Consider the following 27757-nt stretch of genomic DNA (forward strand, 5'->3'; position numbering starts at 1 on the left):
GTACCCCGGAAAGTCCCCAAATTCCCTAAGAATCCTCATTACCTCCGGCATTCCTCCCACTGGGTCCGCCACAAACAGCAGCAGGTCGTCCGCATAATGTGACACCCTATGCTCCTCCCCACCCGCACCAACCCCCTCCAGTTCCTTGACTCCCTCAGTGCCATAGCCAGGGGTTCAATCACCAGTGCGAAGAGCAGGGGGGACAAGGGACACCCCTGTCTCGTCCCTCGGTGCAAACGAAAGTACTCGGACCTCCTCCTGTTTGTGGCCACACTCACCATCGGGACCTCATACAACAGCCTAACCCACCTGACAAACCCCTCCCCAAACCCGAACCTCTTCAGCACCTCCCACAGGTACCCCCACTCTACCCTATCGAAGGCTTTCTCAGCGTCCATCGCCACCACTATCTCCGCCTCACCCTCCCTCGCCGGCATCATGATAACGTTCAAACGCCTCCACCCATTCGCGTTCAACTATCTCCCCTTCACAAACCCCGTCTGGTCTTCATGGATGATCTGCGGCACACAATCCTCAATCCTCGTGGCTAAGACCTTCTCCAGCACCTTGGCATCTACATTTAGCAAGGAAATCGGTCTGTAAGACCCACATTGGAGGGGATCCTTGTCCCACTTCAGGATCGAGATCAGTGCCCGGGACATCGTCGGGGGCAAAGCCCCCCCCCTCTTGCCTCATTAAAGGTCCTGACTAACAGCGGGCTCAACAGGTCCATGTATATTTTATAGATCATAGAATTTACAGTGCAGAAGGAGGCCATTCGGCCCATCGAGTCTGCACCAGCTCTTGGAAAGAGCACCCTACCCAAGGTCAACACCTCCACCCTATCCCCATAGCCCAGTAACCCCACCCAACACTAAGGGCAATTTATCACGGCCAATCCACCTAACCTGCACATCTTTGGACTGTGGGAGGAAACCGGAGCACCCGGAGTAAACCCACGCACACACGGGGAGGATGTGCAGACTCCGCACAGACAGTGACCCAAGCCGGAATCGAACCTGGAACCCTGGAGCTGTGAAGCAATTGTGCTATCCACAAGGCTACCGTGCTGCCCGGTATTCGGGAATTCGACCGGGAAACCGTCTGGCCCCTGTGCCTTCCCTGCCTGCATGCTTCCTATCCCTTTGATCAGCTCCTCCAGCCCACTCGGGGCCCCCAATCCCGCCACCAGTACCTCTTCCACCTTTGGAAACCTCAATTGGTCCAGGAAGCGGCCCATCCCTCCCTCCCTCCCGTGGGGGCTCGGATCGGTACAATTCCTCGTAAAAGTCCCTGAAGACCCCATTGATGCCAACCCCACTCCGCACCACACTCCCTCCCCTGTTCTTAACTCCCCCGATCTCCCTAGCTGCGTCCCGCTTCCGAAGCTGATGCGCCAGCATCCGGCTTGCCTTTTCCCCATACTCGTAAATCGCCCCCTGGGCCTTCCTCCACTGGTCCTCCTCCTCCCTGGTGGTCACCAGGTCGAATTCAGCCTGCAGGCTACACCTCTTCCTTAACATTCCTTCCTCTGGCTCCTCCGCATACCTCCTGTCTACCCTCATCATCTCCCCCCACAAGCCTCTCCCTCTCCCTCCGCTCCTTGTGGGTCCTAATGGAGATCAGCTCCCCCCTCACCACCGCCTTCAGTGCCTCCCATACCATCCCCACTCGGACCTCCCTGTTGTCGTTGGTCTCCAAGTACCTCTCTATACTTCCTCGGACCCGCTCGCTCACCTCCTCGTCCAGCAGCAGCCCCACCTCCAAGCGCCACAACGGGTGCTGGTCCCTCTCCTCCCCATCTCCAAGTCCACCCAATGCGGGGCGTGGTCCGAAATGGATGTTGCCGAATACTCAGTATCCTCTACTCTCGCTATCAGCCCCCTACTCAAAATGAAAAAGTTGATTCGGGAATAAGCCTTATGGATATGTGAGAAGAATGAAAATTCCCTAGTCCCCGGCCTTGCAAATCTCCAAGGGTCCACCCCTCCCATCTGGTCCATAAACCCTCTCAGCACTCTAGCCGCCGCCGGCTTCCTACCCGTCCTAGACCTGGAGTGATCCAGTGCCGGGTCCAGCACTGTGTTAAAGTCTCCCCCCATTATCAGGCCCCCCACTTCCAAGTCTGGGATCTGACCCAACATATGCCGCATAAAACCCGCATCGTCCCAGTTTGGGGCATACACATTGACCAGTACCACCCTCTCTCCCTGCAACTTACCACTTACCTACCGCCATTATCTGCCACAATGCTCAACGCCTCGAATGACACCTTCTTTCCCACCAAGATCGCCACCCCTCGATTTTTGGCATCTAGCCCCGAGTGAAACACCTGACTACCAACCCTTTCCTCAATCTTACCTGGTCTGCCACCTTCAGGTGTGTCTCCTGAAGCATAACCACATCCGCCTTGAGCCCCTTCAGGTGCGCGAACACGCAGGCCCGCTTAACTGGCCCATTCAGTTCCCTTACATTCCAGGTTATCAGCCGGATCAGGGGGCTACCCGCCCCCCCTCCCCCGCCAACTAGCCATGACCCCTCCTCGGCCAGCCACGTGCCCGCACCCCACACCTGGCCTGTTCCCCACAGCGGCATACCCCCGTCTCGACCCCCCCCCCACTCGCTCCAGTTCCTCCTTGACCATAGCAGCAGCAACTCGATTTCTCTCTTCTCTTTCCCCCCCCCCCCCCCCCCCCCCCCCCCCGGCTAGGACCCATCCTAGCTGATTTACTCCCCCCATTGCACTTCCGCAAGTCGGCTGACTCCTGCTGACCCCGGCCACTCCCACCTCTCCTTTGACTCCTCCTCTCCCGTCCCCATCCATAGGCTCTCCCCCTCCCCCTTCCGTTCTAAGCGCGGGAAACAACCCTCACTTCCCCGCCCCCTCCAGTCTTCAGCGCGGAAAAAAGCCCGCGCTTTCCACCTACCAGGCCCCGCCACCTCTGATGCAGCTCCTTTTACAGGCCCGGTCCCCTCACCCCTGCCTCGGGCCTCCCCCTCCCCGCTGGGCCGCATCTCACCGCCGTCCACCCCCCCCTGTTCCGTTTACCTACCCCCCTCCAAGAGCCCCCCCCCCCCCCCCCCCCTGACCAACCCTCCCCCACCCTCACCGACCCGAAAGAGAAAAACACAGAGAAAAAGAAACCCGGAGCAAAAGAAAGGCCCCCCCCCTCGAAACAAAAATAAACATAACATATCAACCGCAGTCCCCAATCGCTCATCACGACCCCCAATCTGTGTCCAACGTCTTGGCCTGAACAAAGGCCCACGCCTCCTCCGGAGACTCAAAATAATGGTTACTGGTCCTTGTAGGTAACCCACAGTCGCGCCGGCTGCAACATGTCAAACTTCACCCCCTTCCTGTGCAGCACCGCCTTCGCTCGATTGTACCCGGCCCTCCTCTTCGCCACCTCCGCACTCCAGTCCTGGTAAATTCGAACCTCCGCGTTCTCCCACCTGCTGCTCCTCTCCTTCTTGGCCCACCTGAGCACACACTCCCGATCGATGAACCGATGGAACCTCACCAACACCGCCCCCGGAGGCTCATTAGCCTTGGGCCTCCTCGCCAGCACTCTATGGGCCCCTTCCAGCTCTAGGGGCCTCTGGAAGGACCCCGCTCCCATCAGTGAGTTCAACATGGTGACCACATAGGCCCCCACGTCCGGCCCCTCCAGCCCTCCGGGGGCCCAGAATCCGCAGATTCTTCCGCCTCGAACGATTCTCCATCTCCTCGAACCGCTCCTGCCATTTCTTGTGGAGCACCTCGTGCGCCTCCACCTTTAACGCCAGGCCTAAGATCACGTCCTCATTGTCAGAGATCTTTTGTCGAACTTCGCGGATCGCCACCCCCCTGGGCCGTCTGTGTCTCCAGCAGTACAACAAAGGAACTGGCCCTTCTGCCCTCCAAGCCTGCGCCGATCGTGATGACTGTCTAAATTAAAACATTCTGCACTTCCGGGGTCCATATCCCTCTATTCCCATCCTATTCATGTATTCGTCACAGGCATGTATTAAACACCACTATCTTATCTGCTTCCACTGCCTCCCCCAGCAGCGCATCACAGGCATGCACCACCATCTGTGTAGAAAGAAAACTTGCCTCGCACATCTCCACTATACTTTCCCCCTCGCATCTTTTTTAAAAAAATATATTTTATTCAAGATTCTTTGGCCAAACATAACAGTACGTAGTGTTTCTTTTAAACAACAATAAAGCAATATAAATAACAGTGGCCAGTTTTAAACAAATAAATAAATAATATATGAACAGAAACAAAAACCAAACTAAATGGCAACTGCCTTGTCAAAAATAAATACTCTGAGAGTCCGTCCGATTCCTCCTCCTGTTGCCTCGCAAAAGCCCTCAGTTGCATATACCGAAATGCATTCCCTTGGGGCAACCCATATTTTTCCGTCAGCGCTCCCAGACTCGCAAACGTCCCATCTACGAACAGATCTCTCAATTGCACTACCCCTGCTCTTTGCCATGCTCCAAATCCCCCATCCATTCTCCCCGGAACAAACCTATGGTTATTTCTTATCGGGGACTGCACCGAGGCTCCCGTCTTTCCCCTATGCCGTCTCCACTGCCCCCAAATTTTCAATGTAGCCACCACCACCGGGCTTGTGGTGTATTTCTTCGGTGAGAACGGCAACGGTGCCGTCACCATAGCTTGTAGACTAGTCCCCCTGCAGGACGCCCTCTCCAATCTCTTCCACGCCGCTCCCTCCTCTTCTCCCATCCACTTACACACCATTGAAATATTGGCGGCCCAGTAGTACTCACTTAGGCTCGGTAGTGCCAGCCCCCCCCCCCCCTGTCCCTACTACGCTGCAAAAATCCCCTCCTCACTTAAGGGGTCTTCCTGGCCCACACAAATCTCATAATACTCTTCTCGATTCTTTTGAAAAAAGCCTTCGTGACCACCACCAGGAGGCACTGAAACACAAAAAAGGAATCTCGGGAGGACCACCATTTTAACCGCCTGCACCCTACCTGCCAGTGACAGGGACACCATGTCCCATCTCTTAAAAGTCCTCCTCCATCTGTTCCACCAACCGCGTTAAGTTAAGCCTATGTAATGTACCCCAATTCTTGGCTATCTGGATCCCCAAGTACCGAAAGTCCCTTGTTACCTTCCTCAACGGTAAATCCTCTATTTCTCTGCTCTGCTCCCCTGGATGCACCACAAACAACTCACTTTTCCCCATGTTCAATTTATACCCTGAAAAATCCCCAAACTCCCCAAGTATCCGCATTATCTCTGGCATCCCCTCCGCCGGGTCCGCCACATATAGCAACAAATCATCCGCATACAGAGATACCCGGTGTTCTTCTCCTCCCCTGAGTACTCCCCTCCACTTCCTGGAACCCCTCAATGCTATGGCCAGGGGCTCAATCGCCAGTGCAAACAATAACGGGGACAGAGGACATCCCTGCCTCGTCCCTCTATGGAGCCGAAAATAATCAGACCCCCGTCCATTCGTGACCACGCTCGCCATTGGGGCCCTATACAGCAACTGTACCCATCTGATATACCCATCTCCAAAGCCAAATCTCCTCAGCACCTCCCACAAATAATCCCACTCCACTCTATCAAATGCTTTCTCGGCATCCATCGCCACCACTATCTCCGCTTCCCCCTCTGGTGGGGGCATCATCATTACCCCTAGCAGCCTCCGTATATTTGTATTCAGCTGTCTCCCCTTCACAAACCCAGTTTGGTCCTCATGAACCACCCCGGGACACAATCCTCTATCCTCGTTGCCATTACCTTGGCCAGAATCTTAGCATCCACATTCAGGAGGGAAATAGGCCTATTGGACCCGCATTGCAGCGGGTCTTTTTCCTTCTTTAGGAGGAGCGATATCGTTGCCTCTGACATAGTCGGGGGCAGCTGCCCCCTTTCCCTCGCCTCATTAAAGGTTCTCATCAGTAGCGGGGCCAGCAAGTCCATATATTTCCTATAGAATTCAACTGGGAATCCGTCTGGTCCCGGGGCCTTCCCCGCCTGCATGCTCCCAATCCCTTTCACTACTTCCTCCGTCTCAATCTGTGCTCCCAGTCCCGCCCTCTCCTGCTCCTCCACCTTAGGAAATTCCAGCTGATCCAGAAAGCACATCATTCTCTCCTTCCCATCTGGGGGCTGAGCTTCATATAATCTTTCATAAAATGCCTTGAACACTCCATTCACTCTCTCCGCTCCCCGCTCCATCTCTCCCTCCTCATCTCTCACCCCCCTATCTCCCTCGCTGCTCCCCTTTTCCTCAGTTTGTGGGCCAGCAACCTGCTCGCCTTCTCCCCATATTCGTACTGTACACCCTGTGCCTTCCTCCATTGTGCCTCTGCATTACCCGTAGTCAACAAGTCAAATTCTACATGTAGCCTCTTCCTTTCCCTGTACAGTCCCTCCTCCGGTGCCTCCGCATATTGTCTGTCCACCCTCAGAAGTTCTTTCAACAACCGCCCCCTTTCCCTACCCTCCTGCTTTCCTTTATGTGCCCTAATAGATATCAGCTCCCCTCTAACCACTGCCTTCAGCGCCTCCCAGACCACTCCCACCTGGACCTCCCCATTATCATTGAGTTCCAAGTACCTTTCAATACACCCCCTCACCCTTAAACACACACCCTCATCTGCCAATAATCCCATGTCCATTCTCCAGGGTGGACGCTGTTCTTTTTCCTCCCCTATCTCCAGGTCCACCCAATGTGGAGCGTGATCCGAAATAGCTATAGCCGTGTACTCCGTCCCCGTCACCTTCGGGATCAGTGCCCTTCCCAAAACAAAATAGTCTATCCGTGAATAAACTTTGTGGACATAGGAGAAAAACGAAAACTCCTTACTCCTAGGTCAACTAAATCTCCAGGGGTCTACTCCTCCCATCTGCTCCATAAAGTCCTTAAGCACCCTAGCTGCAGCCGGCCTCCTTCCGGTCCTGGACCTCGATCTGTCCAGCCCTGGGTCCAGCACCGTATTAAAATCTCCACCCATTACCAACTTCCCCACCTCTAGGTCCGGGATACGTCCTAACATACGCCTCATAAAGTTGGCATCATCCCAGTTCGGGGCATATACGTTCACTAAGACCACCGCCTCCCCTTGCAATTTGCCACTCACCGTCACGTATCTGCCCCCACTATCCGCCACTATGGTCTTTGCCTCAAACATTACCCGCTTCCCCACTAGTATAGCCACCCCCCCTGTTTTCTGCGTCTAGCCCCGAATGAAACACCTGCCCCACCCATCCTTTGCGTAGTCTGACCTGGTCTATCAGTTTCAGATGCGTCTCCTACAGCATAACCACATCTGCCTTAAGTTTCTTTAGGTGTGCGAGTACCCGTGCCCTCTTTATCGGCCCGTTCAGCCCGCTCACATTCCACGTGATCAGCCGGGTTGGGGGGCTCTTTACCACCCCCCCCTTGTCGACTAGCCATCTCCTTTTTCAATCCAGCTCCTCACCCGGTTCCCACGTAGCCGTATCTCCCCCCAACGGCGCCCTCCCGCCCCGACCACCCCACCCCATACCAGCTCCCCCTTCTCCCCAGCAGCAGCAACCCCCCCCCCGCTAGATCCCTCACTAGCGTAATTGCACCCCCCATGTTACTCCCAGAAGTCAGCAAACTCTGGCCGACCTCAGCTTCCCCCCGTGACCTCGGCTCCCACTGTGCGAGGCCCCCTCCTTCCTGCTTCCCTGTTTCCGCCATGATTACCATAGCGCGGGAACAAAGCCCGCGCTTCCCATTTGGCCCTGCCCCCAATGGCCGGCACCCCCAGCCCCTCATCCTCCCTCCCCCACGACATGGGGAAGAGAGAAAAGTTACAGGGTCGCAGGATTAACAACTTGGGAAATCATCTCTTCCCCCTTTTTCCCCCCCTCTTCACCCCACATATTCGCCCCAACACTTTGTCCCAAACGTTCTTTTTCTAGCCCGCTTATTCCAGTTTCACCTCGACAATAAATGTCCACGCCTCATCTGCCGTTTCAAAGTAGTGGTGTTTCTCTTGATGTGTGACCCACAGTCTTGCCGGCTGCAGCATTCCAAATTTAACCTTCCTTTTGTGCAGCACCGCCTTGGCCCGATTAAAGCTTGCCCTCCTTCTCGCCACCTCCGCACTCCAATCTTGATATACGCGGATCACCGCGTTCTCCCACCTACTGCTCCGAGTTTTCTTTGCCCATCTGAGGACCATCTCTCTGTCCTTATATCGGAGAAATCTCACCACTATGGCTCGAGGAATTTCTCCAGCCCTCGGTCTTCGTGCCATAACTCGATACGCTCCCTCCACCTCCAACGGACCAGTCGGGGCCTCCGATCCCATTAACGAGTGCAGCATCGTGCTCACATATGCCCCGATGTCCGCCCCTTCTGCACCTTCGGGAAGACCAAGAATCCTTAAACTCTTCCTCCTCGCATTATTCTCCAGCACCTCCAGCCTTTCCACACACCTTTTATGTTGTACCTCGTGCATCTCTGTCTTCACCACCAGGCCCTGTATGTCGTCCTCATTCTCAGCAGCCTTTGCCTTCACGACCCGAAGCTCCTGCTCCTGGGTCTTTTGCTCCTCCTTTAGCCCTTCAATCGCCTGTAATATCGGGGCCAACAGCTCCTTCTTCATCTCCTTTTTAAGTTCTTCCACGCAAAGCCGCAGGAACTCTTGTTGGTCAGGGCCCCATATTAAACTGCCTCCTTCCGATGCCATCTTGCTTTGTGCCTGCCTTCTTGGCCGCTGCTCTAGAGGATCCACCGCAATCCGGCCACTTTCCTCTCCTTTTTCCATCCGTGTCCAGGGGGGATTCCCTTCTGGTTTACCGCACAGTGTTTTTAGCCGTTAAAATTGCCGTTGGGGCTCCTATTAAGAGGCCAAAAGTCCTTTCCACCGGGAGCTGCCGAAACGTGCGACTTAGCTGGTCATCGCCGCACCTGGAAGTCTCCCCCTCGCACCTTAAACCCATATCCCCTAGTAATTGACTTTCCACCCTGGGAAAAAAGCATCTGACGATCCACTCTGTCCATGCCACTCATAATTTTATAAACCTCTATCAGGTCGCCCCTCAACCTCCTCTGTTCCAGTGAAAACCAAGTTTATCCAACTTCTCCTCATAGCTAATACCCTCCAGACCAGGCAACATCCTGGTAAACCTCTTCTGTACCCTCTCCAAAGCATCCACATCTTTCTGCTAGTGTGGCGACCAGAATTGTACGCAATATTCCAAATGTGGCCTAACTAAGGTTCTGTACAGCTGCAACATGACTTGCCAATTTTTATACTCAACACCCCGACCAATGAAGGCAAGCATGCAGTATGCCTTCTTGATTACCTTATCCAACTGCATTGCCACTTTCAGTGATCTGTGGACCTGGACGTCGAGATCTCTCTGTCTGTCAGTACTCCTAAGGGTTCTGCCATTTACTGTATAATTCCCACCAGTTAGACCTTCCAAAATGCATTACCTCACATTTGTCTGGCTTAAACGCCATCCTCCATTTTTCCGCCCAAGTCTCCAACCGATCTATATCCTCTGACAATCCTCTTCACTATCCACAACTCCACCAATCTTTGTGTCGTCCCAAACTTACTACTCAGACCAGCTACATTTTTCCACCAAATCATTTATACATACTACGAACAACAAAGATCTCAGCATTGTTCTCTGGAGAACCCCACTAGTCACAGCTTTCCATTCAGAAAAACATCCTTCCACTGCTACCCTCTGCCTTCTATGACTGAGCCAGTTCTGTATCCATCTTGCCATCTCACCTCTGATCCTGTGCGACTTCACCTTTTGTACCAGTCTGGCATGTGGCACCTTGTCAAAGGGCTTACTGAAGTCCATGTAGACAACATTCACTGTCCTTCCTTCATCAATCATCTTCATCGGTTCCTCAAAAAACTCTTATCAAGTTAGTGAGACATGACCGCCCCTTCACAAAACCATGCTGCCTATCGCTAATAAGTCCATTTGTTTCCAAATGTGAGTAAATCCTGTCCCTAAGAATCTTTTCCAATTACTTTCCTCCCACTGACGTAAAGCGCACCGGCCTATAATTTCCTAGATTATTCCTGCTACTCTTCTTAAACAAAGGAACAACATTGTCTTTATCCAGTCCTCTGGGACTTCATCTGTAGCCAATGAGGATACAAAGATTTCTGTCATGTCCCCAGAAATCTCCTCCCTTGCCTCCCTCCGTATTCTGGAGTAGGTCCCAACAGGCCCTGAGGACCTATCTACCTTAATGCTTTTTAAGATGTCCAACACCTTTTTGATATTGACATGACCCAGAATATCTACACAATCGTAACTGTTCTAACTTAACGCAGTTGTGTGCTGTAATATTCTGTGATCTCTGAGAAATAAAACTATTCTACTTTTTGTCATTTCACTTCTACCTATATTCTAGAGAAAGTTTCAGTCATCAAAAATCAAACCTGAGGCTCCATTGCAGTACTGAGGGAGCATTCACTGTCAGTGGTGCCATCTATTGGATGACACGGTTAAACCGAGGAGCCAACTACCTGCTCAGGTGGATGTAAAAGACCCTGTGCCACTACATTTCGCGGAAGAACAGGGCCATTATATTACATTTATTCTTCAATCAACATGACATAAAACAGAATATCTACTCATCGCACTGTTGTTTGTGGGAATTTGCTGAGCAACATTCTGCATTCCAACAGTGACTTCATTGGCTATAAAAAGTGCTTTGAATTATTATGAAAAGTCCTATATAAATGCAAGTCTTTTCTTTAAGGTGAAAAGAATAGAAGGCAACAGCGGGTGTTAGGAAAGTCATATTCGGATGATTACAAAGTTGTGCTTTAATATTGTATGATTTTTTTTTTTAATTTAGAGTACCCAATTTATTTTATCCAATTAAGGGACAATTTAGTGTGGCTAATCCACCTACCCTGCACATCTTTGAGTTGTGGGGGCGAAACCTCATGCAAACCCGGGGAGAATACAAACTCCACACAGACAGTGACTCGGAGCCGGGCTTGAACCTGGGACCTCGGAGCCGTGAGGTAGCAGTGCTAACCACTGCCCCACTGTGCTGTCCTTAATATTGTATATTAAAGAAAAAGAAAGGGAGATAAGATGAAGTTTGATGTTTCAGGAATTCTCCCATCTTGAGTCTGAGTGCCATGGCAAGGTAGGAACGTGTAGTGTTTCCCACTGCGGAGGCTGGCAGGAAAACACGCCAAATCTTCCCACCCGATCTCATTAATTATACATCCAGATGTTTTGCGTCATATTCGGGAGCGGGGAGGACTGGATGCCGCGTAGCCTGCTATCGTGCCAGGCGCCATATTGAAAAGACACCCAATATCACTGACCCACTATTGAAAGAAAGGTGGACCACCTGAAAATGAAGATCGATCTCCGGGAGCACTCTGAGACTGGAAGATAGACTTCCTGAGAACTAAGATGGATGTCCAGGAACATTCTGAGGGGTGCCAACAACCCTGCCCTCAAATGCGTTGACCTACACGATGCCTCTCCCATCCGCCCCCATACCGACCCCTCCTCCAGTGCCCATTTCCTCACCATTGCAATGTTAGCCCCATAATCCATTACACTCGGCAATACCAGTCCCCCTTGCCCCTTCTCCAGGAACACCCTCCTCACCCGTGGGTCTTCCTCACCCACACAAACCCCGAAATTATCCCATTCACCTTCCTGAAAAAGGACTTGGGAACAAAAATTGGGAGATTCTGGAACATGAACAAGAACCTGGGCAGCACCGTTATTTTACCCGTCTGCACGCACCCAGCCAGTGACAGCAGCAACACATCCCACCTCTTAAAATCTGCCTTAATTCCCTGCCAAGCTCAATTTGTGTAGCTGGGCCCTGCACCGCGCGTACCTGGATTTCTAGATACCGAAAACTCACCCCCACCACCCGGAATAGCAACTCTCCTCTCCTGCCCTCTAGTATTGATCAGGAACAGCTCACTCTTCCCCATGTTTAATTCATACCCCGAAAACCGGCCAAAATACTTCAAGGTCTCCATGATCCTTTTAATGCTGCCCACTGGGTCCGAGATGTGTAGCAACAGATCGTCCGCATATAGCAAAACTCTGTGCTCAGCAACCCCCGCCCCCCCCCCCTCCCCCTGCTCAATCCCTTTCCAACCCTTCAACATCCTAAGTGCCATTGCAAAGCGAAAAGCAACAGGCACCCCACCTCATCTCCGATGCAGCCCGAAGTACCCCAAACTCGTCCTGTTTGTTCGAACGCTCACCAATGGTGCCCTTTACAACCGTTGAACCCAATCCACAAACCCCTGGTCAAACCCAAACCGACCCAACACCTCCAACAAATATGCCCATTCCATCCGATCAAAGGACTCCTGCTCATCCATTGCTACTACTACTTCAACCTCTTGTCCCTCCAAGAGCATCGTAATAACATTAAGCAGCCTGCACACATTCGCCGACAACTACCTTCCCTTCACAAATCCTATCTGGTCCTCCCTATCAACCCCGGCACACAGTCCTCTATTCACAACGCCAGTACCTTCGCCAAGACCTTTGCATCAACATTAAACAACGATATCAGACAGTACAACCCACACTGCTTCAGACCCTTCTCTTCCTTCAAAATCAGGGAGATGGAAGCCTCCGAAAATGTCCACCCCCCCCCCCCCCCCCCCCATCCCTCACCTCATTGTACGTCCTCACTAGCAGCGGCCCCAGCTTCCCACCGAACGTCTCCTAAAACTGCTGGGAACTCGGCCGGCCCGTATTGAAATCGCCCCCTGCCTGCATCGCTCCCACTGTCCATCACTTCCCTCAGCCCGACAGGGATCCCAGTCCTTGATTCCTCTCCTCCTCCATCTTGGGGAACTCCCAACCCATCCAGGAACTGTCTGATCCCCTCTTACCCATCCGGGGCTCCAACTCACACAGCCTCCTATAAAAGGCCTCAAAAACCCCAATCACCCCCTCAGGGTCCATCACCACCTTACTCCTCTTGTCCCTCACCCTACCAATCTCCCTCATCGCTGCCTGCTTCCTCAGCTGATGGGCCAGCATCCTGCTCGCCTTTTCCCTGTACTCGTACACTGGCTCTCCGCAACTACCCCATCGCCTTCCCTTTGGACACTAACCCAAACTTCATCTGGAGCCTCTGCCTCTCTTTCAACAACCCCTCCTCTGACGCCACCAAATACCTCTGATTCACCCTCAGAAACTCCTCCACCAGCCTTGCCCTCTCTCGATCCACCCCCTCCCTATGCGCGCTGATTGAGATAAGTTCACCCCTAACTACCCCCTTAAGTGCCTCCCACAGCATGACGGCTATGACTTCCCACGTGTCATTCAGCTCCACATAATCCCAAATAGCAGCCCTCACAAGCTCATATACCCCCTTAACCGCCAACAGCCCCACATCTAAACTCCACTGCGACTGTTGGGCCTCCCCCTGAACCACCCGCAAATCCACCCAATGCGGCGCGTGGTCAGAAACCACAATTGCCAAGTACTCCGAGTCGGCCCCCCACCCTCCTATCCATCACAAAGAAATCAATCCAGGAGTACACCTGGAGCACCTGTGAGAAATACGAGAACTCCTTTACCCTCAGGCTCTCAAAACTCCACAGGTCTGTCCCCCTCCCCATGTGATCCATGAACCCCCTCAACTCCATAGCCACCACCGACACTCTCGATGACTTAGGACATGACCAGTCCAACCTCGGATCTAAGACCGTATTGAAATTGCCCTCCCCCATATCTAGCCTATGCGTTTCCAGATCCGGGATCCTCACTAACACCTGCCTCATAAAGTCCATATCATCCAAATTCGGGCATTAACATTCATCAGGACCAAAGTTACAACAAATATCAACAGTACGGACAAAAATCTATAATTTTATGGAAAGTTAAAGATGGGTGGTGAGGCAGATGGATTGAGAGAGAGCATCCAGAATGTGGAGCAAGAAATGACCTGTGGTGTCTCCAACAATGTAAAAGGAAGTGGTAATGCACAGTCATCCAAAAATGAACAAGTGAAGCATGTTAGCAGAGGTGCGGGTGGCATGTGGTGCAGTGGTCAGCACTGGGACTGCGGCGCTGAGGACCCGGGTTTGCATCCCGGCCCTGGGTCACTCTGTAAGGAGTTTGCACATTCTCCCCATGTCTGTGTGGGGTTCACCCCCACAACCCAAAGATGTGCAGGTTAGGTGGATTGGCCGTGCTAAATTGTCCCTAAAAGATTGGACAAAAATTAATTGGGGATTTTCTAAATTTATGAAAAAAAACACAAAAAAACATGTTAGCTGAGGCAAAAGTCTGGAGAAAGTTGCAAATCTCTCCATAGCCTTAATACTCCCTAGCTCAGTTATTTACTCCAAAACATGCTGCTACGTAAACTCACTGTTCCTCTAACACCAGTTTATATCATGCTCCTTGCTCCATCACTGATAACCTCTCCTTCAGCCATGACCCTATAAAGTGCGGCAGTAGCTTTAGCAATGATTCCAATAGCTAATATAGCTTCATTCTCATGGCTTAACATAGAGTTAGTTGCTTCAACTTTCCTCTGAAAGCTCATATAGATCGCAATGGTAAATCTCTGGCCAAGGAGGTAGAATCCGTTTTCTTTTGATCCATCTGTTTCCTGGATGGAGGTAACTTACAAGTCATTAGCTATTTTTGGACTAGGACTGATTAACTATCACCCTTGTTATTCTGGGAAAACTCATTCTTTCAAGTGTCACACTCTGAAATATGCATGTATATAGATTGTATAGAATATTGATCTTTGAATATCTCTAACTCTTTCATCCCCCTTTAGCTGCTAAACTTTCACCTTGTGTTGTCACTCAAACCAAGGCCCCACTTTCCTATCCAGTTAGCAGCACCACCCCTCTGGAGATCTATTCTTCCTCATCCCCAAATGTTTTGGTGACCTCATATCAATAGTGCAGTCCAAGGGACAATATGTCAGTACTGTTCCAGCGAGATCAGTCAGTACAACACAGTTTGGAACGTTTTAATACATTATTTCTTGGAATGTAAGATATTGGAGAAGCTCATTACCAACCAATGGAACAATGATGGTCATGTGATGTGGCATGAAAATAACCCCCACCCTGATATAAAAGGCATGAAAATAATAATCTCCACTTGGGGAAGGACTTGCATTGCTTTAAGAAGCATTCTACAAGAACTACAACTGCATTTGCAAGGGCATAGATGTACAATGTTCAGGCAAGCTTTATAATGTCAGATGATGCAAAATAACAAAAATCTTAATCAACAATGAGAAACCGATGGATACGGGGATTTGATTCTGGCCTCGGGTGCCTGTGGGGTGCCTGTGTGAAATTTGTGGGGGTGATTCTCCGAGCCCCGCGCCGGGCCGGAAAATCGCCGCAACCGCACCACGAGGCCCCGACGCCGGCGTGCGATTCTCCGAGGTGCGGAGAATCAGCGCCATTTGCGCCGGCGCATTTGACGCACCGTGGGCCACTGGAAGCGGCTGGGCCACCGATTCTCAGGCCTGGATGGGCCGAGCGGCCGTGCGGATACGACAGAGTCCCACCGGTGCCGTTCACCCCTGGTCGCTGCCGGCGGGAACTCTGCGCGAAGGGTCGGGGGGCGACCTGTGTGGCGGGGAAAAGTGCTCCTTCACCGGGGGGGCCTCCGATGGGGTCTGGCCCGCGATCAGGGCCCACCGATCGGCCTCTTTCAACCCCCCCCCCCCCCCCCCCCCCCAGGCCTACTTTGTTGCGCGGCCGGCCCCGGAATCCCCACGCCATGTTGCATCGGGGCCGGCGCGCTGAAGAAGTCCCCTGCGCATGCGCAGGTTGGCGCGGCCCAACTGCACATGCGCGAGTTGGTGCGGCGCCTATTTGTCGCTGGTAAGGGAGGCTGGAGTGGCGTGAACCGCTCCAGCGCCGTGCTGGCTCCCTGTGAGGGACAGAATCGGTCGTCCCCGTACCCGTTTTGCGCCGTCGTGAAACAACCGCATTCACGACGGCGCGAACACTTCGTCTCCATTTTGGAGAATCGCCCCCTGTATGTTGTCCCTGTGTCTGTGTGGGTTTCCTTCAGGTGCTCCTGTTTTCTCCCACAGTCCAAAGATAAGTGGATTGACCATGGTAAAATTGTTCCTTCGTGCTGAAAGGTTAGATGGGGTTACGGGTTTACGGGGGACTGGGCCTAGGTAGGATGCTCTTTCAGAGGGTCGGTGCAGACTCCTGCACTGTCGGGATTCTATGATTCTGAATATGTGCTTGATTTCACTTAGTTCAGACTGCGTTTCTTCATGTAGGCAGTAAAAATATTTTCAGTTTATTAATTTCACTTCAATGGGTTGGAGAAAGATCTTTATAAATATTAGTGAAATAATGCACCATAAATTATTAAAATTGAAGATTTTTTCTTTTTAAAATTATTTTTATTAAGGCATTTATAAATAAACATCAAACAGGGCAGCACGGTGGCGCAGTGGGTTAGCACTGCGGCCTCACGGCGCCGAGGGCCCAGGTTCGATCCCGGCCCTGGGTCACTGTGGAGTTTGCACATTCGCCCCGTGTTTGTGTGGGTTTCGCCCCCACAACCCAAAGATGTGCAAGCGAGGTGGATTGGCCACACTAAATTGCCCCTTAATTGGAAAAAATGAATTGGATACTCAAAATTTAAATAAATAAACATCAAACACAACCACAATCAAGATCAAAAAGATAACAAACGGGAGGTAACATTGTAAATCAATGAGTAATCAACAACCGCAGCCCGCCCTTCCTACCTTACCCCCCACCCTCTCTGCCTCCACTTTTTCATGTTTAAAAAAAATAGATTTGGAGTACCCAATTCATTTTTTCCAATTAAGGGGCAATTTAGCTTGGCCAATCCACCTACCCTGCACATCTTTGGGTTGTGGGGGCGAAACCCATGCAAACACAGGGAGAATGTGTAAACTCCACACGGACAGTGATCCAGAGCCGGGATCAAACCTGAGACCTTGGTGCCGTGAGGTAGTAGTGCTAACCACTGTGCCGCCGTGCTGCCCCCACTTTTTCTTGTTAACCCTAATCCCACTCCCTTTTTAAAAACATTTAGAGTACTGTTATGGGCGAGGTGTTTTCAGAACCCCAAAATGTATCATGGAGTTCAACCAACCTCTCCCTTTAATGGATTTGTTGCTTTTCCTAGCACACGGCTTTTTCCCTAGGTGTGGGATTACAATTATGGACACGTGGGTTTTTAAACACATGGTTTTTATTCCATGAACTCAACATCTTAAAGAAACATTGGATCTCTTAACACCCCTTACTTCAAAGATGACTCAGAAAATATTGCAACAGTAAATAATTCCTAAAAATGTTCCTTCAAACTTCCAAGAGACTTAACACCTTTAAACAGTATCACATCAGATTACGGATATATATATTTTCTGTAGAATGGCAGAGATATATTAGCTTGGTTGACTTCAGCTCCAGCACCTTGCTTTCTTCCTGCAGCTCTCTCTCGACATACACAGACACAAACAAAGTGTTTTTTCCAACTGCAAAATGGCTGACCTGAGCTCAGCCCAACCCACTCTCTGACAACACTGTTTTCTTAAAGGTACATTGCTTAAACATCCATGTCTTAAAGGTACCCTCACATGTCAGTACCCAATTCATTTTTTTTTCTAATTAAGAGGCAATTTAGCATGGTCAATCCACCTAGCTTGCACATTTTTGGTTGTGGGGGCGTAACCCACGCAGACACAGAGAGAAAGTGAAAATTCCACACGGACAGTGACCCAGAGCCGGGATTGAACTTGGGACCTCGGTGCCATGAGGCAGGAGGGCTAACCCACTGCGCCACCATGCTGCCCTTTTATCCCTACTGACTTAACTGTCCTGGAAAAAGTCAATGAACGGTTTCTATCTCCGGACGAACACTTCCATCGACCATCTTACGACAAATTTAATTTTATCCAACCTAAGGAAATCCGTGAGGTCACTCACTCAAACCCCCGGTTTCCAAGGCTCCGAGTCTCTCCACTCCCAACAGGATCCGTCTCTGGGCTACCAGGGAGGCAAAGGCCTCTCTCACCCCCTGGCCCCCCGGGTCTTCCGACACTCCAAACACTGCCAATTCTGGACTTAGAACACTGCCAATTCTGGACTTAGAACCACCTTTACCCTCAGTACCTCTAACATCATGTCAGTGAACTCCCGCCAAAATCCCTGCAACTTCGGGTAGGCCCAAAACATGTGAACATGATTTGCGAGCCCCCCGCACACCGCCCACACCTATTCACCCCCTCAAAGAACCTACTCAATCTAGCCAATGTCATATGCGCCCTATGGACTACCTTAAATTGAATGAGACTCAGCCTGGCACACAAAGAGGACCCATTCAACCTCCTCAAAGCTTCCTCCCATAACCCAGCCTCCAGCTCACCCTCCAGCTCTTCTTCCCACTTTCGCTAAATTACTCCTATCGGTGCGCCCTCCCAGTCCATCAATTCTTTATATGCCTCTGATACCCTGCCCTTTCCAACCTCTGTTCTCAACAGCACCCTGCCCTGCAACCGGGGGGGGGGCAGCAGATCAGGAAAGGACGGCACCTGTTTTCTCACGTAGTTCCGCATCTATAAGTATCGGAACCCGTTTCCACTGGGCAACTCATACTCCCCCACCAGTCCTTCTAGGCTCCGGAAGCTGCCCCCCACAAATAAATACCCAAACCGCTCGATTCCCCCCCCCCGCCGCCAACCCTGAAACCCGCCCCCCGTCCAGTCCGGCCAGAGCAAACCTATGATTCCCGCAGATCCGAGACCAAACCGAGGCCCCTTTGAGCCTCAAGCGCTGTCACCATACCCTCAAGGCCGCCACTGCTCCCGGACTTGTGGAGTACCTGGCCGGCGAGAACAGTAGAAGCTCCATCGACAGCGCTCCCAAACTAGTACCCTTACACGAGGCAGACTCCATCTGCTCCCTAACCAACCCCTCCCCCACCTACCCACCTCCTTACCATGGCTATATTCGCCGCCCAATAATAATTCATTAAATTTGACACGGCCAACCCACCCCCGCACCCTCGCCTCTGCTCCAGCAGCACCTTCTTTAACCGAGTGTCCTTCCCCGCCCATACAAATCCTGATAACAACGAGTTCTGGAATACAAACAAAAACCTCTGGAGCACAGACATCTTTATGAACTGCACCCGCACCGCCAATGACAACGGAAGCACATCCCACCTTTTAAATTCGCCCTTCATTTGCTCCACCAACCGAACCAAATTCAACTTGTGCTATTGCTCCCACCCCTGCGCCAGCTCGCCCTAGACTGCCCTTCCCTCCCCCTCCCCCCTCCTAACAATCCCTTTCCAACCCCTTAACGCTCTAATCGCCATTGCCTGTGGCTCTATCGCGAAGCTGAAAAGCAACAGGGAGAGTGGGCATCCCTGCCTCATCTCCCGTACAACTTAAAGTACCCCGAGCTCACCCGATTTTGCAGATTCTTTCTTAACAATCCCTGTCAACCTTAAATCTCTAAATAATGTATTCCTACTCAGTAATGCACGTAACACTTGAACTAACCTTTGAGAATGGTGCTGCAGCAGCTCAGTCAGAAGGTGTGTCTCTTGGTGTGGCACAGGGCCACTAAATACAGACTGGAAGGCCCATGATCAGCACCACCCCACCACCACCAATTGAGGACCTTAAGTGGCCAATTAATGACAACTTATGGATCTTATCTGGCTGCCACTGGTATTAACCCAGCTGCAGGCGGACCTGTCGCATGCAGTGTGCGCAACAGGTAAAACTGTGCGGCCAGCTTGTCACCTGCGATGGCAGTGGGGTGGTCTCTCAATCAAAGACACTCAGGACATTGGGAAGGGGGGCTTGCTGAGAGTCACCCCTCTACCCTTGTTGCCAATCGCCCTGCAGCCCTCTTCCCATGACCTCCATCTCGCAAAGACCCCCCCCCCCCACCCCCACTACTTACCTGTAGCCTGGGGTACTCTGCAATCCTGGTACATGTCCTTTCACCAGCAGCCATGGCTTCCCCAGTGGCACTGCTGAGCACAAGAGAAGCTGGCCTCTGATTAGCCGGCAGGTCTTGGTAGGCAGGACTTCTGTCTTTGGGGTCTTGATTTCATGAGAACGCCGGCTGCTGGTCTCACCACTTCCTGATTGGTGTGTTTCGGTGCGCCTTTCCGAAAAGAGATTGCGTGGGTCTCGCCAGCTCTCTTGCTGGCAAACAAGACACTTGACTCTGAGAGCTCTGGGTGCCCTCGTGCATGAACCATAAAAGGCTATACAGGTACAGCAAGTTATTAAGAAAGCTAATATAATGTTATTGTTTATTGTGAGGGGAATTGATTATAAAAATAGGGAGGTTATGCTCCAGTTGTAAAGATGTGAGACCACATCTGGAGTATTGTGTACAACATTGGTCTCCTTATGTAAGGAAAGATGTAAATGCATTAGAAGCATTTCATTGAAGTTTTACTAGACTAATACCAGGAATGGGCGAGTTGTCTTATGAGGAAAGTTTGGCGAGGTCAGGCTTACATCCACTGGAGTTTAGAAGAGTAAGAGGCGACTTGATTGAATCCTTTAACGATCCTGAGGGATATTGACAGGATGGATGTGGAGAGGATGTTTCCTCTTGTGAGAGAATCTAGAACCAGGTGGTCACTGTTTTAAAAATAAGAGGTCACTCATTTAAGACTGGGATAAATAGAATCTTTTTCTCTCAGAGCGTCGTGAGTCTTTGGGACTTTCTTCTTGAAACAGCAGTGGAAGCAGTCTTTGAATAATTTTAAGGCAGAGGTAAATAGATTCTTGATTAACAAGGGAGTGAAAAGTTATCAGTGGTAGGTAGGAATACGGAGGATACGATCAGATCAGCCATGATTGTATTGAATGACAGAGTAGGCGCAAAGCACCGAGTGGCCTAATCCTGCTGTTAATTTGTGTGTTTGTGTGTTCAACAAGATTCCGCCCCTTGTTTTTGCTGAGTCAGCTAGAATAATGCTGGGACAGCACAAGTCGTTTTTGCTTCCTTGGCCTAGTATGAAAAACAATATATTAGAGAGGATTACTGCTCTTGATCACTATCTATATTCACCATTCCTAACTGCGGTGTTCAGTGTTGTGGTTGCTGCCTGCCTCTCCAACACTCCCAGAACCATATATCAGTATCCTGGTTCTGGGTACGTTGGTAACATGGGTAAGCTTCCTGCAGGCTTCCCGCTACCCTGCAGGACAGGACAATTCTGCTAGTGCTGCGGTAGAATCGCCACCGTAACTCCAGAAGAACTGGGAACACACATTTAGTCAGGAAATAACTCCTCTCCCAATCCCCCCCCAACCCACCTAAAGATTAGAATGGATCTCCCACCAATGGTCTCAGTCAAAACTTCAGAAGGGTGTTATGTTTACACAGAGGAAATTGATGCAAGGCTCTCCCCTTCCATCTAGGTACCTCAAGGCCATCACCACTACTTCCTCAATCATGCAATCATGGTGGTCCCAGAAATGAACTCCAGACCAACATCTATCCATGCAGCCCCACCAAAACCTACCCCCAAACCCATTGCCATTGGCTTTAGCAGGTGAGCAAGGAAAAGCCACTGACATATTTGGCAGCAATGGAGGAAGGGAAATAAAGGTTGGTAGTGAGGAGACAATTGGCCTTGCCACTCCAGTGTTACCTCACTTTTTCTGCTGGGTTCGTTGAAGATAATCTAACTGATTGAATCTTAGTGTGATAGCCTCAAAGTTGCAGAACTTATCAAGACTCTGGGCATATAAGAATGCCATGTGAACAAGATAAACAAAAATAAATTTGTACTTGAATTAGGCTTTTCACAATCGCAGGTTCAAGTGGTATTTAAAGTAATGAAGTGCTTTTGAATTGTATTGTAATATAGGAGACTACAAAATTTGTGTCTTTCCCCTCACTGCGTCCTCGCAGTAAGGTCTCCAATAAATTGGAATTTCCTCATTCAATAATACCCCAATCTTCAGCAATTTGGAACGATTGATATCTGGCCTCACATTCAAGGAGAGAGATGGAAAAACTTTGTATTATTCATTCCATGGACAAGTTGCAAAGTCTCCACAAAGCAGAGAACCGTAACAATATGATTTCCATGGACGCTTCCTTACCAGCAATGCCCACATTTCATGAAAGGATAAAAATAGTGCCAACATGTCGATGTTGAGTCAATCCATTGCTAAGGCTCATGATTGAACAGCCGACCCCAACATTCAGGGTAGAATTTTCTGGCCCTTCCTGCCAACGGGACCTTCCAGTTTCGCCAAAACCGTTTTTCGCCAAACCGACCCCGCCACCGGTCCCCCGGCGGTGGAACGGGAGATCCCATTGGCAGCCAATGGCAAGCCACCTCTGCAGCGGGAAAACCCACCACGGGGGGTCTGGAAAATTCCAGCCTCAATCTCCAGGCTCCCATGAGAAGAATGGCGACTGAATTATTGCTTTCATGGAAGGAAGGGAGAAAACTGAGTTAAAGAAATTGCGTAGAGTGATGGCCATTAGACTTTGGACGTAATGATACAATTTGTAGTGGTCCTGCCGGGTATCACCACTTTTCCTTCAACAGCGGTGTATGATAGATTATTAACATATCACAAATAGTTAACGATTTTTTTATTCCATGGGGATGTGGACATCACTGTCAGCATTTATTGCACAACCCCCATTGCCCTTGGGCTCAATTCCACAAAACAGTATGGAAATATTGACCAAATGACTTGTTAATGTCACTCCCCATATTTGGAAATTTGACTAATTAATTCCCAATTATTATCGGAATAATAGACATAATAGGCCCAATTTTTGCTAACTCAAAACCAAATTCACTTTTATGGTGTTAGAATTGGTCAAAATGTTCTTTTTAGACACTCAACGGTTATTTTTAAATTAATATCTTTTTGTTTTCCTGTATGACATAGTTCTCCTTTCAGTTATGCAGAGCTCAGTACAGTCACATGGCTATCAGGAAGTGTTCTACTGAAGACAGAAGTGAAACATTCTAATGTCTGAAATAAACAAACTTTGTGGCTCTGTAATATCAACATAACCATGGATCTCAATGAGCAGAGGAAGGAGAAACGGCAAGATTATTTTTCTGATGTGAAGACAAGGTAGGTAGTCAACTTTATCAAAGTGAAACATTAGAACCCTGATAAACTGTCATAGGAATGGCAATAAAGTCCGTTTGACTTGCTGCAACATCTCAGGGATGCAGACTAACAATTTTAGCATCAAATTCAGTTTCTGTACGTACTCAGCTGAAAAAAGAATTGGTAACGCTGCCATTTAAATGTTTCAGTAGCGTTGATGTTCATTGGACTAAGCATCTGTTAATTCCATAAGTAATGATTCTAAATTAAAAGAAAATACATGTTATGAAATGAAAAGAGTCTTGCATTCATGTAGCACACTATATCATAGTTCTTAGAAGCATCCCAAAGTACTTACTGTGAATTATTTTGAACTGTAACGTTGGCAAAGATGGCAACTGTTCTCACACAACAATATCTCACAAGACTTGCTCTTCTTCAAATTTGTTTTTATTTGTGGAAATGCTGACAAGGCAGTATTCATTGTCCATCCCTGATTGCCCTGTGAGCCAGCCATATAATTTGAGAGTAAAATCGCATGTAGGTCAGACCAGGCAGGGCTGGTAGGTTCCATTCCCTAAAGGACATTAGTGAATCAGTTGGATTTTTACAATAATCCAGCAGCTGTACTGGTCAGTTTCTGGTCCCTGCCCATTAATTATTAGATTTATTGAAATTATTTTCCTAATTTACTCTCTCTCTGTGAGTCCAGTACCATCATGACTGTGCCACACAATCTTTTATATTCTTTAAGACAGACAGATATCATCTCCGTTTAATAACTCTTCTGAAGGAGGGATTCTCTAGGAATACAAAGGAGCAGACAGGAAGGTACAGCAAGGAATACAATCACCCAAAAGATTGTGAAATTTGAAGACCTATTTGTGTTCAGCGGAACTTGAGTTTCTGCAATCTTTTGAGGCAGTTTAAAAAATATTGGGCGACATATTGAACTTGTTTGCAGGCCTTCGAGGAGACTCTCCAAAATTAAACTGTATCTCTTGGATGGAAGGACTGTAATAGGTATGTTTTGAAAGATTTTGAATGATTTTTTAAAATTTACTGAGGAACTCACTAGTTACTAGAAAACAATATATATATTTTAAATATTATTATCAACAATCTTAAATCGAGTTAGACACTGTTTTAAAATGCTTACCTTTTTTTAGATTAACCCATTTTTGGCCGCATTAATCAAACTGTACTTATTTAGTACTCTTCCGAATATCAAGGAAAATACTTCCAAGTTAGATGTTTTAAAAATAAATCATGTTTCAAAATGCTCACAGTTGCGCAGATTTTGTGTTCGACAATCCATAAATGTATTTGAGCAGAATCCTGAATTAAAAAAATATGTTTTTGAAAATGTGTGCAATTTTGTGCAGAATTGCGCCAGAATCACTGAATTGTGCCCAAAGCGGAAACTCTACCTCAACTTATTCAAAGGCAGCACGGTGGCGCAGTGGATAGCACTGCTGCCTCGTGGTGCTGAGGGCCCTGGTTCGATCCCGGCTCTGAGTTACTGTCTGTGTGGAGTTTGCACATTCTTCCCGTGTTTGCTTGGGTTACACCCCCACAACCCAAAGATGTGCAAACACTAAATTGCCCCTTAATTGGAAAGAAAAATTAATTGGACACTCTAAATTTATTTATTTTTTTACATTTTTTTAAACTTATTCAAGAATTTATCTTGGAGCACTTGTATGACTGTCATTTCTCATTTCTATTTTAGTTCACCTGTTTAACAGTATCAAGGATAAGATACCACTATAATTGTAAAGAAAGCAGACAGTTATTACATTTTTTTTCTTCTTTGGCGATTACTCGCAAATGAGTATGATTGTCCACCTAAAAAACTCGGTGTTTCTGGTCATGGGTTCTGTGGGTTCTTGCATGGCTGATGAGCCCGATCCTAGAATTGCATCTTCGACCGCACACTTGGCAGGGGTTTCCAGGAGGTGGGATGGGCCCTTGGACTCTAGATCACTGGTATTCATTTCTCAGGCTGTTTTTCTGGGCCTACTCTTGATGTCATGTGTCATTAAAGAATTGTGTTCCTTCACTCAATAGGTTCCTCTAATTAGGTCTCTTCTGAGCAAGGGTCTCCCAGGTGTTGACTCTGTGTTGGATTTTTTGACGTAAGCCTTCAGGCTGTTTTTAAAGAGCTTCCTTTGTCCAACTCTTGTTTGGGAGCCTTCCTTGAGCTGGGCGAAGAAGATTTGCTTTGGCAGTCAAGACTCTGACATCATAAGCACATGGCCAGCCCATGGCCACTTCAAAGACCCTGATGTTTGCAAGCCTTTTCTCCTAGCTGATGCCATTATGAAGCCGTATAGAAGAATTGGGAGAATGACTGCCTTGTACACAAGGGTACTGGTGTCAGCACAGATGTTGCGGTCGTCAAAGACTCTCATCCTTAGGCGTCAGAAAGAGCCGATCGCGGATTGATACGATGTTGGATCTCTGCATTGATATCAGCCTTAGATGAGAGGTGGCTCCCCACTTAGAGGAACTGTTCCACGTTTGATCGAGCTTCTCCATTGACTTTGAGAGAGGGATAGACTGGATCTTGCCCTGGGGCAGGTTAGTAAAGTATTTGAGTCTTGTTGAGGCTGAGACTGATTCTTCGGTAAGCTTCCGCTAAGGTGTCAAACATGGTTTGAAGATTCTCTTCTGAGAGAGTGGAGATGGTGATGTCAACCGCATACTAACATTCCACGAGCGACGTCAGTGTCACTTGCTTCTTGGACGTGTCCATTCAACTGGGAAGCTTGTTCTTGTCAAGGGGAAAGATGGTAGTAGTGCGATCCCGGACTGGACCCCAACAGTTGCTCGGAGCTGGACTGAAACCCCAATATTTTATTTTATTTGTAAGGAAAGGATGCCTCACTTCAGGAGTGATTCCACACACAGATAGGAATATGGTATATTGAAACAAACATTGTTACACAGGATTAAAATAACTTTAACATTATACAGGAAAGTAGCTTACAATTACCTACAATTACCAGTTAAACAATGGTTAACAATGAGTTGAAACACTCATTCCTAACTGCTATCCTTTATCTCCACTCAAACAAAACCCACCTCAGGTCAAAGCCCACTTTTAAATAAAGTTAGCCAACCCAGGAATACTTGCTGTAAAGAGATGTCTTGGATAAAGCACTTTGAGAGAGAGAGATTTCAGGAACCAGCTTGCAGAATCTTGCCTGTGTCAAATTACTATTTAATCTGCCAGCCTTTCCAGAAACTGCTGTTCAGTTCACAGGCAAATTTTTTAATCTAAACTGTTTTGAGAGAGAGTGCTAGTCTATTCACAGACAGATCAAAACTCAACACCTGGCTGCTTCAGCCCCTGGCTCCTCCCATTAACTATATCATCTTACGGCTGCACTTACCTTCATTTGACCTCGTCAGAGCAGGAAAAAAATCAGGGAGCCATTTTTAAACGCCGCCCCGATCTCCCGACCCTCCAAACCCCCCTCAACACCCCAACTTACTTTTTAGGGGCTCCTCAAGCCCCCCCCTTTCATCCACCTCATAAGGGCAGGGCATCCCCGATGCCCAGCAATGCCATCCTAGCACGTGGGAACCTAGGCACTGCCAGCTTGGCACCATTCCTCGTGCCCTTCCTAGTGCTAGGGCAGCACTTCCAGGGTGTCCAGGTGGCAGCGGGAGTGCCAGGATACCACCCTGCCCAGAGCCCAACCACCCAGTGGTCTCCGATGTCCTTGGAGGACCACCCCCCCCCCCCCCCCCCCACATATGCAGTTAGGCCTGGTCCACGTTTGTGCGGACCAGTGCTAAGCAGCACTACGGCGAAGTCTCCCAGGCGCGGGCGTTCGATCCCGGGCCTTGGGAGACTCCGGCGCAGACATATTTAACTGAACATAACTGCTCATTTAAATATGCAAATCTTGATCTCACCCATTGAGGGCAAGATCCAGGTCGCAAAATCTCGTTAGATCTCACATGGAGTCCAAATGTCTCAAATCCTGCGAGAAGCCTCTCACAGGATTTAACCGCCTCGTCACGTCCTGGTATATTTAGCCCAATGTCACTATATCTACTCCCAACAGAGCCTTCTTTATATGAACACAATTCCATTTGCCCTACTTTATGTAAACAATATACATGGTTGAAATGAATGATGATTTCAATTTTACAATGCTTTAATTGCACCTCTGTAGCCAGTGTTTGCTGGTCTTGTAAACCAGGATTTTATTAAACATCACAGCAGCAGTCATGGCTTTTAACCTGTACAGACATACAACATAATATGTCTGAAATTACTACATTCATAACAGTGGTGATGGAGAAAAGGGCGGGGGCGATGAAACATCCTAACTTGACTCCAGTCTTGACCTCAAAGGTTTCTGTCTTTTTTCTGTTGGTGAGGACTGTCACCGAAATCTTGTCATGGAGTAGTCGGAGGATGTTATTGAATTTTTCTGAACAGCCAGCCTTTGACAGGGTCTTGTACAGCATTTCCTGATTGACTAAATCAAAAGCTTGCCCAGCCTGATGAAGGCCTTTTAGAACGGTTGATGTGGCTCCTGGCATTTCTCTTGAAGTTGCTGAGCAGTGAAAATCATGTCCACTGTTGCACTGTTTGGTCGGATGCCACACTGGCTTTCTGGAAGGAATCTTC

The 27757-nt window shown here is 49.2% G+C and overlaps 1 protein-coding gene across 5 annotated transcripts in view; it reads left to right on the forward strand.

Annotated features, from left to right (window-relative positions):
- Positions 1 to 27757, forward strand: part of LOC140413213 (nuclear receptor coactivator 7-like) — a 193891-nt gene that overhangs the window by 3489 nt on the left and 162645 nt on the right. For 4 of the 5 annotated variants that reach the window (XM_072500890.1, XM_072500886.1, XM_072500889.1 and 1 more), the window contains exon 2: positions 22948 to 23127. In XM_072500890.1, the coding sequence (XP_072356991.1) occupies positions 23066 to 23127 (62 nt within the window). In that variant the 5' untranslated portion in view covers positions 22948 to 23065. Of the gene's footprint in view, positions 1 to 21438; positions 21573 to 22947; positions 23128 to 27757 lie in introns of all 5 variants that reach the window. The other variant, XM_072500887.1, reaches the window with a different exon arrangement.

The sequence above is a fragment of the Scyliorhinus torazame genome, chromosome 1 (assembly GCF_047496885.1).
Source record: "Scyliorhinus torazame isolate Kashiwa2021f chromosome 1, sScyTor2.1, whole genome shotgun sequence".
Lineage (NCBI taxonomy): Eukaryota > Metazoa > Chordata > Chondrichthyes > Carcharhiniformes > Scyliorhinidae > Scyliorhinus > Scyliorhinus torazame.